The 13,091-nt window shown below is 37.3% G+C and overlaps 1 protein-coding gene across 8 annotated transcripts in view; it reads left to right on the top strand.

Annotated features, from left to right (window-relative positions):
- Positions 1-12,311, top strand: part of ETV1 (ETS variant transcription factor 1) — an 88,026-nt gene extending 75,715 nt beyond the window's left edge. For all 8 annotated transcript variants that reach the window (XM_081147450.1, XM_081147445.1, XM_081147447.1 and 5 more), the window contains 2 exons: positions 4,300-4,401; positions 9,598-12,311. In XM_081147450.1, coding sequence (XP_081003576.1) covers positions 4,300-4,401; positions 9,598-9,819 — 324 coding nt within the window. In that variant the 3' untranslated portion in view covers positions 9,820-12,311. The remainder of the gene's footprint in view (positions 1-4,299; positions 4,402-9,597) is intronic.
- Positions 12,312-13,091: the final 780 nt, after the last annotated feature.

Raw genomic sequence — 13,091 nt, 5'->3', positions numbered from 1 at the left:
CCCTGCACACTCCATTGGAAGGTAGGGATGAAGTTTAAAACTCCTAAGAAATTAACAAAATGAGAGGACTCTGGATAGAGATAATATGGATACACATTCAACTAACTGTTCACCTATCTCTTCCCCCTTTAAGTCCCCCACCCCCATACAAGTGGAGTATTTTCCTGAACAACTTCTCAGTTTTTTTTTCTAGGACTAGCTTTAAGCTTAAGGCTACTGTTGTTACTACAGCATAACCCAGCAATAGCATTTCAGACCCAATATAGAAAGGTGATTATTCTATGAAATGTTTGTGTCTTATTAAAGGTGCTTTCTCTGCTACCATTTAAATGGACTTTGGTTTACAGTGCCAAGAAAGCAATGGAAGACTTGTAACTAACATACCTGCCTATGACTGATCCTATTGACTATAGCTCCTAAACACATCAGAAAGGTCGAAAAATTCAGTAAGATGTCCAGCTGATGTTGAACCTCAAGTGATTAGTTTCATGTAGACTGGGCATCTACAAACTAGACTAATGGCCCTATATATCTTAAATTTTCTGCCCTGTGATACCATGTATTCATTCATAATAAGGTAATAGGCTCTAATTTGATAGCCAGAAGATAAGTTCACATATTAAGATTTAGGAGTTTATCTGATTCAAATATGTATTAAGAGAAGTATGAAACAGAGGAGCTGGTTGGCACAACTAAGTCTCCTCCGGGTCATAACTGGTGACACTGGAGGGTTAGCAACATTTTCCTTGCTCACACCAAGCACACACAGACAGAGGGCTCAATATCAGAATTTAAAAGTATCCATTATCTAGTATGGGCTAAATGTTTAGGTGTTTGAATTTTGTAGTGTGTCTAAAGCATAATTTGTCAAAGGAAATTAGTTTTTATGAAGATATACTTAAATGGTTTAAGTGTAAGAACCGTAAAAATGTGAAACACCAACTAACTGAGACTGGGAACACTTAACATAACCTGAAGGCCCTTTAACATGATGGGAACATGTGCTCTTTGCCTCACGAAAGATGTTAATACTCATTGTAAGGGTTTGTTCATGTTACAACTGAGTATATTCAAAGGGAATTTATATCAAAGTTATTTCCCTCTACCTGTGATTAAAATAAAGTTGAACAGAAACAGATTATTACATTTTTTTCTATGTATTTGTTAATTTAGGGAACATTGTTGAATTTTGTCAGTAATTATTGATCCATTCAGTGGAGTAAAAATTCTTATGCAAGTGATTAGATTCTTTATATAGCAGCTGTTGACTTTTATGATGATCAGGTTTAAGTTAAGTCAGAGACTTGATCAGACAACTATTAAGTTCCATCCAATTCTGAATTTCTGTGTGTTTTCTTAAACGCAAGGAAGAAATACAATTACATCTGTTCCTTACAGCAAACCAACATTTAGACCTTGTGTCTGTAGCTGACTCATAAAGTTAAAAGGTTGGTAATTCAGAGTCAGTAGACCATTTCCAACCGAGTGGCCATTGTGCAATAAGCTCTAAATGTGTCCTAAGGCCTTTGTTCAAAACGAAACAATCCATTTCTGATGGCTGCATTGTTCACTGTTGCAATTGCTTCCAACACACCCAGACTTTACTGTTTATGTTTAAATTTCTTCTTTGGAAAGTGTTTGTGAAGAAATTTCCTCAGCCTGTGTGGCTTGCGATCACCCTTTTCCCTCTGTTTCACAGCAGATCTTGGGGAGCCTGTCAGCACACTCATGAAAGGTGGCTGTGAAGCCATCCCTTTTGGAATTAGTCAGGGGTTCCATTTCTTTATATTTCTTCTTGCAGTTTAAAATGAATGAATGAGACTGCAGACCTGCGCTGGTTATCTGCTCAGTGTGTTTGGAAAACTCTAGCAAGCACATAATCCTTACCATCTCCCCTTTTGGGATATTTCAGATCATGAAATACTGTTTTTGAATTAATCATGGACCCGAACGTAGTAAAGCATCTGTAGGACTCAGAGAAGTTTTTGATGATACTCAAACTTGTTGAGGTGGAAGAGTCACTGAGAAGTCTGAGAGCCATGCCCTAATGGTGGTTTCCATTCCTTAATGTTGCATATTCAAGTATGATTTTTAAAAATAAATTGAATAATACTGGAACTATTACATTTTTTATTTATTTCAGTTGACAATAGAATAAATGCTCTACTGCCATCATCTTTTCACTCTCCTCATTAACAGCCAGAGTTTTCATTTGACGAAGTTTTATAGGGAAAGCACTGCAGTTACTGCTCCCACTCCATGTTGGAAACAGTGCCTTGGCTTTTAGTGGTGTTGGGTGGCTCATCTGTCAAGGCTGAATGGACTTTCTTAGTTGATGGGTTGTCTAACCTATCCTGGGAATGATTTAATGTGGTAAGAACACTTTAACATGGGATCTACCCTCATATTCAGTTTTTATATGTACAGCAGAGTATTGTTAACTATAGGCACTGTGTTGTACAGCAGATTTCTAGAACTTGTTTATCTTGCATAACTTGTCTGTATCTCATAGAAATATTGGTATGTCCCATTTCCCTCAACTTTATGATGAATGTGACACTGAAACAGCTCTAAAAATATATTTTATTGTTTTAAAATGTTTACTAGTACCCACAGTGCTGAGACTTAACTGGTATTCTAAAAGTTAAACTCTGATTGTAGTATTTTTAAAAATCATCTTTTCCCAGAGACTTCCACAATATTGTCTTAAAGTTGGTTGCAAATATTTTACTTTCTAGGTGCATTCTGGTGAGTTTCTAGAAAGAACTCATTTATATATGAATAAGTATCCAGAAATTGTAGTTTAATTTAAGGAGATATTAGTACTTCATTTTCACATCCCCCCAGGTTCCCATGCCTTGCCTATTAAAGATTTACTGATGTCTGTTGTTAGGTCCTTAGAAAACATTTTATTTAGGAAGTATTGCTTTCATTTCTTACCACCTTCCTGTTTCACTACTGCTCAGAACATTTCCATTGAAATGAAGTTTCTGTTTGGAAAATTAAGATGTACCTGCCACTGTGACTGTCTGCTTGGATATAGAGTCCTGTCCTTGTTACACCACATTTCTGTGTCCTTAAAACAGTATCCTGATGCAGGCGACTAGATTACATCGTGTCTTCCTTCAGGGAATACAAGTTAGTGGGAGAAAAAATGGCAAGGATCAGTATTTTAAAAAGGAAAACAAACAAACCCTGGAGAACAGTTAATGTTAGTAAAGTGCAGAGACAGACCGATCTCTCTAGGAAGTATTGTATTTTAGTGTATGTGATATAGCAGCAACTTGGAATTTCATGGACACGAAAGAAAACACTGACCCCATTACATAATGCTCTCTTGGGGTTGGCTAGGTATGAGTGGCAGCTGCAGTTTCTGCTCAGACTAATAAAAAGTGGAAATTAATGAGAGCTTGACTCTAGCGACACTGTTCTGTATAATGCTTTAGCCAGCCCAGGGTGGCGGAGCCTTGGGGGATACGAAAACATCGAGGAAGGGGTTTTCTTAAAGCTCCATTGAAGACTCTGTCTCTGCCGGAGAAATTGCTTCTCCAAAGCCAGGTTATAAAGAGCTCTGATGATTTTTCCCTGAACAACAAAGTGGACATTCTGCTTTAGAGACTTCTGTTTGTGGACTCATATACATGGTGACCTTTCCACTTCCTGCTTATTTTTAGCATCCAATTACTGTTCTCTAAATGAATGTTTAATTCCCCAGTTTAGTATTGGCTACAATTTTATTCTGATGCCGCTTCAGGCAATAAAAATTATTTGCAGTCCAGATTATTAATTTGTATACTGTTTCCTCTGCTACATACACAGAGCCACTTGTTCACTTTTTTTTTTAGTACCAAGTAGGATATCTTTTTTCCTTGGTGTATCATAACCTCAAAAAACACCTTTTACAAAGAAATCACTAAGCTGCTCTTAATCTATAGTTTTTATCTGTAAACTAAGAAGGAAAAAAAACCACAGTGTCTCTCAGAATGGGAAACTTGCCTCATTTTGGTGAATTGCAGTCTGTTCATTCCCGTTGTAAACACATTCCCATATTTCCATTTCATTTTGTATCCAAAACAATGGTGACAAAGAATTCTATTGTGATGTTTCAGAATGATCACTGCATGCTTGGTTTAAAAAGCAAACCAGGACACAGGAAATGCAGATTGCGATGGCTTTGGCCTCTTTCCTTTGGATATGTTTTGGAGGGGTTGGAAGTAATTCATGAATTAGCTATTTTTTAATGAAATATTTTGATAAGTTCATATGTAACACTACGATGTGATTCTGTTTTGGTGGCAGGTGGCCCGGCGTTGGGGCATTCAGAAAAACAGGCCCGCCATGAACTATGATAAACTTAGCCGTTCACTCCGCTATTATTATGAGAAAGGTATCATGCAGAAGGTGAGCCGCTAATACAGCACTGTGATTCCCTGAAATGTTGCACGTAAATCTGCATGCCATACTTTAAAAGCCATGATTATTGCATTGCTGAAGCAGGGTTTTCACTCACTTTAACCTATGCTTAGTTTTTGGGTTTGCTGTTAGAAAGCCTTTCTGTGTATAAATTTATGGGCACCCTAGACAAATGTGTAATAATATCAGATAGAAAGTAGTAGACTTTCAGGAAGTTCCTCTTTTGCTGTGTTTGGTTAACAAAAAGGTTGTTTTCGTACTAATATTGCATGTATCCATCCCAAGAAGTTGTTGATATTCAATTGCATTCTCAAGAATTATATAATTTTGAAATGCTGTTGCGTTTAGATTCTAATATTAACCAAATCCTTACTTTTATTGCTTATTCTGATTCTTAAAGCATTCAGGATATTTCTTGTTCTCATCCTGAAGGACATTTTTTTTCTTGCCTGTAATCTTGCCTGCCTTCAATACCAGTCAGCTTAACATCCTAAACCATTTATTAAAAATAAGTATTTGATCTTATTGTATTGATAGAATAAAGTTTTATATATTTTATTTTCTTTCAAATGAGCTTCCTTTAGCATTTGAAAGTAGCTTTTTTAAAAAAAAAAAAAAAAAAGAAAACAAATGAATTGCATTTAGAGCATAATGGAAGAGTTTTGAAGAAGGAAATGAATATATGATACAGATAAAATATTTGGATATTTGCAGCCTCGCATGTGTATTCAGTTATTGTCTTGACTGAACTGTTTACAATTAATCCATTGTGAACATTGCAGTTTTATTACGCATCCTTTGGGAGGTCATGAACATGGTTATATATTACAGATTGTGGCATATGTTTATGTCACCATAGTTATGCCAAGAAAAACTAGACCAGTTGCTACATGAAGCTTACTAGAACAGAGGGGAACAGCATCATTGAGTTTCCTGGAAAGGAAATCAGGGCTCCAGAGTTTGCCAGCTTAGAAGTTAAAACTTACAAGATCCTTAAAAAATAAGGCTGAATTAGATTCTCAGTTGCTTCCTTTGTCCCCGAATCTCACCTTTAAAATGCATAACGATTTCTATCTTCTCCATCACAATGCTGGGGTCATTTTTAATTCCTCCCTTTCATTCGCCACTGCCATTTGCAGCCAGATCCTTTTCGATACAGCCCATTCCTTTCATTTTCATCACCATCTTCCCAAGTCCCGCACAGGGAGTGGGCTGCACAGTCGGTGCTCAGCAGTTCCTCTGGGCAGTGCTGCTCAGCAATAAAAGAAGTGCAATCATGACCTAGGTTTGCACGCTGGCTTCTCATTGGATCGCCCTTTTTGAACAGATAACTAGCTTCTCCTACTACATGGTGTGTTACCCCATAAACTTGGTGCAGTTTTTAAATGAAAGTTAATGATTCGAGAGACTTGCATTGTGCCTGGCACAGTGGAAGTTTTCAACAAATGGTAGCTCTTCATGCATCTCACACCTGGAAGCCAGTATAAGCCAAGGCCTGTTTGGCTTTTGCGTTTTGACCCCTATACCACTTACACGGGAGCATTCACAGAGAGCCAAAACGTATTGTAAGATCGGTAATCGCACCTCAGCTTTTTGACACAGTATTTGACAGGCTGTCATGCCTGGTCTTAAATATTCTCAAAGGTGTTCAGACTTACACTTCTTATTAGCATTATCACCACTTCCATGTTCGTATTTATTTATCCAGTTATGTCATATCCCATTTGTTTACCTGTCATTTTAATTAATTAATAAGGCAAGTTGATATCAAGTAATCAAGTCATAGCAAAGATGTTGAAATATAGCTAAAAATGTTGTTGCTCCTCACATTTTCCCCCTTTTATGCCATAGTTGCCAGAGGAAACTATTAGCAGCTATATATTCATCAGCTAATACAGGATAGCAAGATGCTGAATATGACAGCTCTTTTGGGGTATCACTATAATATAAGAAAGAGGTCATTTAATGAAACGTGCAGAAGTTAAAGACTACTTGTAACAGCATAATTGAAACTTTTTACAGTTCTATGGACATGAGTTTACTTTTCCTCGCACGTGTTGAGCCATACATGTTTCCTCACACCTGTGACCCCCTCATTGCTCCACTTGTTCCCACGTTCTAGATTGTCTCACCTTTTTTTTTTTTTTTAAATTAACTTCTTTTTTTTTTTCACTATATCTTTATTGATTTCAGAGAGAGGAAAGGAGAGGGAGGGAGAGAGATAGAAACATCAATGATGAGAAAGTAATTGATCGAGCCCGCAACCCGGGCATGTGCCCTGACCGGGAATCGAACCCCAATCGCCTGGATCCCAGGTCGACGCTCAACTGCTGAGCCACGCCCAGCCAGGCTGTCTCACCTTCTTATCTTTACCTGTTAACATAAGTACCATTCTAATGGTTAAGTAAATTCTGGTATAGTCATTCAGAGGGAAATTATGCTGTCCTTTTAAAAAAATTATGATCTAGAATTATATATTTCAAACTGTAGGAAAATATCTATAAAACCAAACTTGTTAAAATTTAAAACTATATGTGTATGTGGTATATATAAAAGGAAAGATTAGAAAATTTAAAAAATAACCAAGTGGATGTAAACATGTAAAAAATACTAATTATTTCAGTAGCTGTAAAAGAAAGAAGACACAGTGGAGAAATATTTATTATACCCTATAGAGAGTATATGTGTATACTTCTATTTCAAAATTTAGAAATGCCTAGAAAAGCATATACAAGTGTTTAAACAGTGGTTATTTCTGGGTGATATAATTATAGTTATTTCTTTAGGCTTAATCTGTAATTTTTAATTTTCCTTCAGCATGCCTGTGTTCTGAAATTTTGAAATTTAACACATAATTTAAATATCTAGTATTTCAAAGCGCAGTTCAAAAGATACCTCCTGTTTAATTCTGATTCATCTCTCCTGCAAAAGTCATGTTTTATCTACCTCAGCATTGCAATTTGCGTATATTTAATACATAGCAATTTCCATATTGTAATTGTATTACTAATAATGGAAGATGTAATTTCCCTGCATTGGTTATCAGCCCTTGTTGTAAATTCTGCAGCATTTAATATAGCCTAATAAATATAGTAATAGCCCTAAAAATGTTTATTTGAAAGAAACCTAGAAGGAGCAGTGAGTCAAGGCAAAGTCCTTAATAGATTTTATAATCTTGATTGCATGTTATACACTTTAATTCATTCCCCACATTGATTTATCAAATCATTTCTAATTATAACCAGTAGCAACAGGTTGGGCAATAAAGCTCTAGTAGCCAAAAGCAAATACCCTTTTCTCCACAGCCCCAAATAGAAAAAAGGTTATTAAATGCTCTGAGATATGCAAGTGATTTAATTTTTTTGCTCAAAATGCTTTGAACAAAGAAAAAAGGAAAACTGGGACTTAGTGTCTTAGCTTTGTTTCTAATATCGCCTTTTTTTATTTTTATGGTAATTTCACCATCTCACCTTTCTGAACTTAATTTCCTTTTTATAGACGACTAAAGTGAATAAGTTTATGCCCGCCTCCTCGGTTAGCCATGCAGTGGACCAGAGACTTCCATCTCAGCCTTACAACAGGCTTTCTCCGTTTCACACCCAAAAGGGGGACCTGAGGGCGGTTTAAGAAATATATCCAGCCCTTCACTGATGTTTGTCTCTCTCCCTCTCCCTTCCTCTCTCTGAAATCAATAAAGATGTGTTTTAAAATCTATACATACATATATATATATCCAAATTCATACAAATTGAGTATTCACCATTTTCAAGACTATTCAGATTATTAGAATTCTCTAAATTGTTTCCTCTGAGGTAGAAAATCCAGGGCAATAAATACTCTAAATCTGAGTCCAGAACAGCATTTCTCTGTGATAGTTGTTTTTTCCTTTCCAAACATATACAGCTAGTTCATAAACCATGAACTCACCGTTCCCCCACATCACAAAGCAACTAGCAGTGCCTTTCTGGTGCATAGGAACCCAGAGGTGATTCTTTTTCACCTTTCTGAAATTACCGAACTCTAGATACACACAGAAAGTTACTGCCAAAGTTAATATGAAGCACTGTATCGATCCCCACACTATCCAGCACCCGGCTTTGAGTGCTCCGGCGTTCCCTTTATTAATGGTGATGGGGGGTGGGGGAGCGTGTTTCCCACAGTTGTTTCCCAGAGAAGCATCACTCTTCAGAATTTAAGTTTGGGACATGTCATTCCCTACAAATTACACTGCTCCTCTGTTTCAGGCAGCTGTCACATTTCTTGTTCTCATTTCCTCCTTATGCAGTGCGGATTTTAAATTCCCGTCGCTTTTTTGCACCTCTTGCTTCACTCTGACACTCGGCACACATCCTTAACTCCTGTCTCATGCATCTCGCCTTCATTTTTAAAAGTGATGCACCCAGGGTAATGCCGTGCTCCTGACCCATCTTTCATTTAAATAAGGCTATGTATCTTTTTTTCTTTTTCCATAAGAATACGGTCCCGGGGAACACAAAACACAAAAACCGGCTCACCCTGTAAATCAGTGAATCGCTAGTCTGGTCTTATTGGGAACGCAGCGCGTTTTCCTTTGAAGGTTTGGAAGTTCACCTTCTCTAGTCTCACAAATGCAGTAGCAAGAGGGAGACCCTGCACCTTGGAGGCCTGGTTAGGTTACAGCAGAGATGCCACGTTTTAAAACAGAAAAAGACGTCGTTGTGAGACGCCTGCACGAAATCATTGATCCCCCCCCCCTTCCAAATAACAACTTAAGTTCACCTTTATATTAAAACAAGCAGAGTACTCAGCTTTCTAGCTCTTTCTGGAATGCGTGTCAGTATTATCCAGGGTCAGTATTTTGCATTTTTCTTGATTGACCGTAATTTATTCCACAAAGTGAAACGCTTTTTTTCCCTTTGATGTGTCTCTACTGGTGCTCGGTGGCTTTTTCTTTGGCCCTCGATCCTTCCTGACGTATTAAACCGTGGTTTTGTTCCCTGTCCCCCATCTGGGATAAGGAAGGGTGGGCGTGTGGGGGTGTTTCTTGGGGTATAATGGACATAAAGCATTGTGTTAGTTTCAGGCCTACAACCTTGTAATGATGCAATATTTGTAGGTGTTGTGCAGCAGTCACCACAATAAACCTGGTTGCTATCCGCTGCCTCGTGCCTAAGGAGGCGTGTTTCTCCTCTGTGTTTCCGTCAGGTGGCCGGCGAGAGATACGTCTACAAATTCGTGTGTGACCCAGAAGCCCTCTTCTCCATGGCCTTCCCGGATAACCAGCGCCCACTGCTGAAGACGGACATGGAGCGTCACATCAACGAGGAGGACACCGTGCCCCTGTCCCACTTCGACGAGAGCATGGCCTACATGCCCGAAGGGGGCTGCTGCAACCCCCACGCCTACAGCGAAGGCTACGTGTACTAACACGCGTGACAGTCCCGCAGGGCCTCCTCGCGCTGTCCCTCTTTTTGGAACATGCAGAGAATCTCTGAATTCTCTTCGATCTTTGTTTGAGTTCTGTTGTTTGTATTTTATTTTTAAATAATAATACAAAAAAGGGGCTTTTCCTGTTGCATTATTCTATGGTCTGCCCTGGACTGCGCACTTTATTTGTGGGTGGGTGGGAGTAATCTAAACACTTGTTCTGTGTAACAGGAAGATAAAGGGTGAATGGGTGGGGGGGAGCGGGGGATTACTTTTTACTTAGGCTTGGGATGGGGTCCTACAGGTTTTAAGTATGACGAAGCTATATCATGTTCATTTGATTTCATAACAACATAAGAAAATGTTCATTTTCTCTGGGTGTCTACGATACAGTTAATTCACATTGTGTAAATATCCACTTGGAGACCATTTGCCTTGGGCATCTCCCCCTATCATTTCTGAGTCTGCAAGGTGTACAAAAAATCTACTGTAAATGGCAGTTTAAGTGTTAGAAATGACTGTTTTTGCACCTCTTGTAGAAAGGTATTTAGAGATTGCATTTGCTGTTTTTTGTTTTGTTTTGCTTTTATAGAACTCACAGAGGATAGCCATAATATGGGTAATTCTCTCCGCAGGTGAGCGATCACCATGACTGTAAATGAGGGGCACAATTTTGGACTCTGGCTCCAAACTGAGTCACAGGCCAGTAGCGTTACATGTATCTGGTGCCACCTTGCTAGTTAGACACAAATCATACTGTCATTTCAATATTTTTGAAGCCCATTTCAGTTAAATAATGATCCATCATGGTCCTCGAGATTTTCATTTAGATGTTCAATCTGAGATCACAGTGAAGCAAAAATTATCTGTCTTTTCACTTCTTTTAGTACATAAAAACCATTATTTAATCAGTAAGAATTAACTGTACTAAATCACATATTTATGCTGTTCTAGATACAGCAAGCACTCCTTAAGGAAAATATCCAGTACACTAAATAGGTACTATAGTAATTTTTAGAGACGGTACCCATTGATATGCATTTAAACCTTTTACTGCTGTGTTATGTTGATAACATATATAAATATTAGATAATGCTAATGCTTCTGCTGCTGTCTTTTCTGTAATATTCTCTTTCATGCTGAATTTACTATGACCATTTATAAGCAATGCAGTTAACTACAGATAGCATTTCAGGACAAAATAGATGACTCAAACCATTTATTGCTTAAAAAATAGCTTACGCCATGCTATGCTATAAGCAGCTTTTATGCACATTGACAAATGAAGAGTAAGCTTCAGCTTGCTAAGGGAAACTGTGGAAACTTTTGTAACTTTGGGTGAAATGGAAAATGACTTACAAATTGTCAACGTATCTGAGGAAGTTGCTGTATGACATAGTGCTGGCACTGATTACTATCTGTCCCTCCTCTTGTTTTGGACACTCGTGTAAATGTGATGATTGGATTGTTTGAAAGAAGATTTAAAGATTTAAAGTTTCAAAGGTTTTTGTTTTGTTTTTGTTTTGCATTTGGAGAAAATCTGGACCGCAGAATGTGTTGTGTCATTCACCTTGACAAAACCATAAGTAAATGGTTTTATAGTGTCTCTGAATAGCTTGCTAAACAATTCAAGCAAAAAACATAAGTTTTGTTCAATCCATCCGTAACCCAGAGGAACAACATTTTTTAAAGAGTTTATATCAAAGTGTTTAAAAAAAAAAATCCTAAACACAAATCTGAAATCAACCTCTGAAAGTATTTCACCAAGCACAGGAAAAATAAAGATAATCTCCTGGCTACCCATTTCCCACACATCTCTAAATGGAACAGTTATTGGCAAACTCACATATCATAACTGATATTATTTACATTTAATCCTACAAAAAATTCTAATTACAACCTGTGTATATAACCTGTGATTTCAATGATTGTTCTACACATACATTCTATATCATTAGGCCCATAGTGGGCTAATAAGTATGCCTTAAAAATCAGAACTGCCCCCGTCACTATGCTCATGTGGCCATTTAATAAAAACAGATTTTTTAAATATTCAGCTAAAGTGCTATTGGAAAGATAATTGACATATTTGGAGAAATTGAAAGTGGGTCTTTAAAATTTGAGCTAAATGAAAATTGTATTGAGGATTCTGTTTCTTTTTATTTTCTCTTTTTCTTTTTACAATTCTATCATTTGCCAGGGGAAAATTGGGCTCTAGTTATCTTAAGGAATTAAAGGAAGAATCGGTTTTAATTATATAATATTTAAGGACAAACTATATATTTTGCTGTTTAAGGTAGTGACTCACTGAATGAAATAAGTAATTGGCCAACATTAAGGATATTTCAAATACAGAAGGGTTTAAAGCATTGCATTATAAACTTGGGAAATGTATCTAAAGTTTTTTAAGTTCTGTTTTTATTCTCCTTTTTGTTTAACTGTGTTTTTATTTTCAGATAGATTAATAAATCTGGCAGCTGATTTCGGCAAGATTTTTGTGTTCTGAATTTCTAACTGAATTGGCTACTCAAACATAAAAATCAGTTAATAATATAACATTTTCCTTCATCTTAGTAAGAGTAACTAAAACAAATATCTCTGCTAGTGTTTGCTGCCTCTTGTTGATGACATGCTAATACCCAACAGACTAATTACAACAAAGAACATTACATCCCAAATAACTAATGAAAAATAATTTTCCTTAAGTTATGCCTATTAAAAAAGCTTAAAAATAAAACCCCACAAGGCTGATAGTGCAGAACAGTTTTCTCAAATCAGAGAGAATCTTGAAGGTCATTTAATTAAACCTTTTTACAGACCTTGCAGGCATACCTTGTTTTATTGCATTTCACTTTATTGTACTTTACAGGTATTGTGTTGTTTGCAAACTGAAGGCAAGACCCTCCACCAGCAAAAAGATTTTGCCTGGCTTTATTGAGATACCGGCTTAATTTCGGTGGTCTGAAATGGAACCTGCAATAACTCTGAGGTATGCCTGTATTAGTTTCCTGTAAATGCTGTAACAAATTACCACAAGTTCATTAGCTTAAAGCAACACAAACTTATCCTATTATTGTTTTGGACATCAAAAGTCCAAAATGAGTCTAAAGGGGCTAAAATCAAGGTGTCTGCTGAGGTTGTTTCTTTTGGAGGCTCCAGGGGCAAACCCTGTCCTAGCACCTTCCACTTTTAGAGGCTGCTGACGTCCCTGGCTCCTGGCTCCTGGCTCCTGGCTTCTGGTTCCATCACTTCAATCCCTACTTCAGTGGCCA

The sequence above is a fragment of the Miniopterus schreibersii genome, assembly GCF_964146895.1.
Source record: "Miniopterus schreibersii genome assembly, chromosome: 9".
Taxonomy (NCBI): Eukaryota; Metazoa; Chordata; class Mammalia; order Chiroptera; family Miniopteridae; genus Miniopterus; species Miniopterus schreibersii.
The sequence above is the reverse complement of the archived record's forward strand: the minus strand, read 5'-3'. Positions and strand labels throughout refer to the sequence as shown.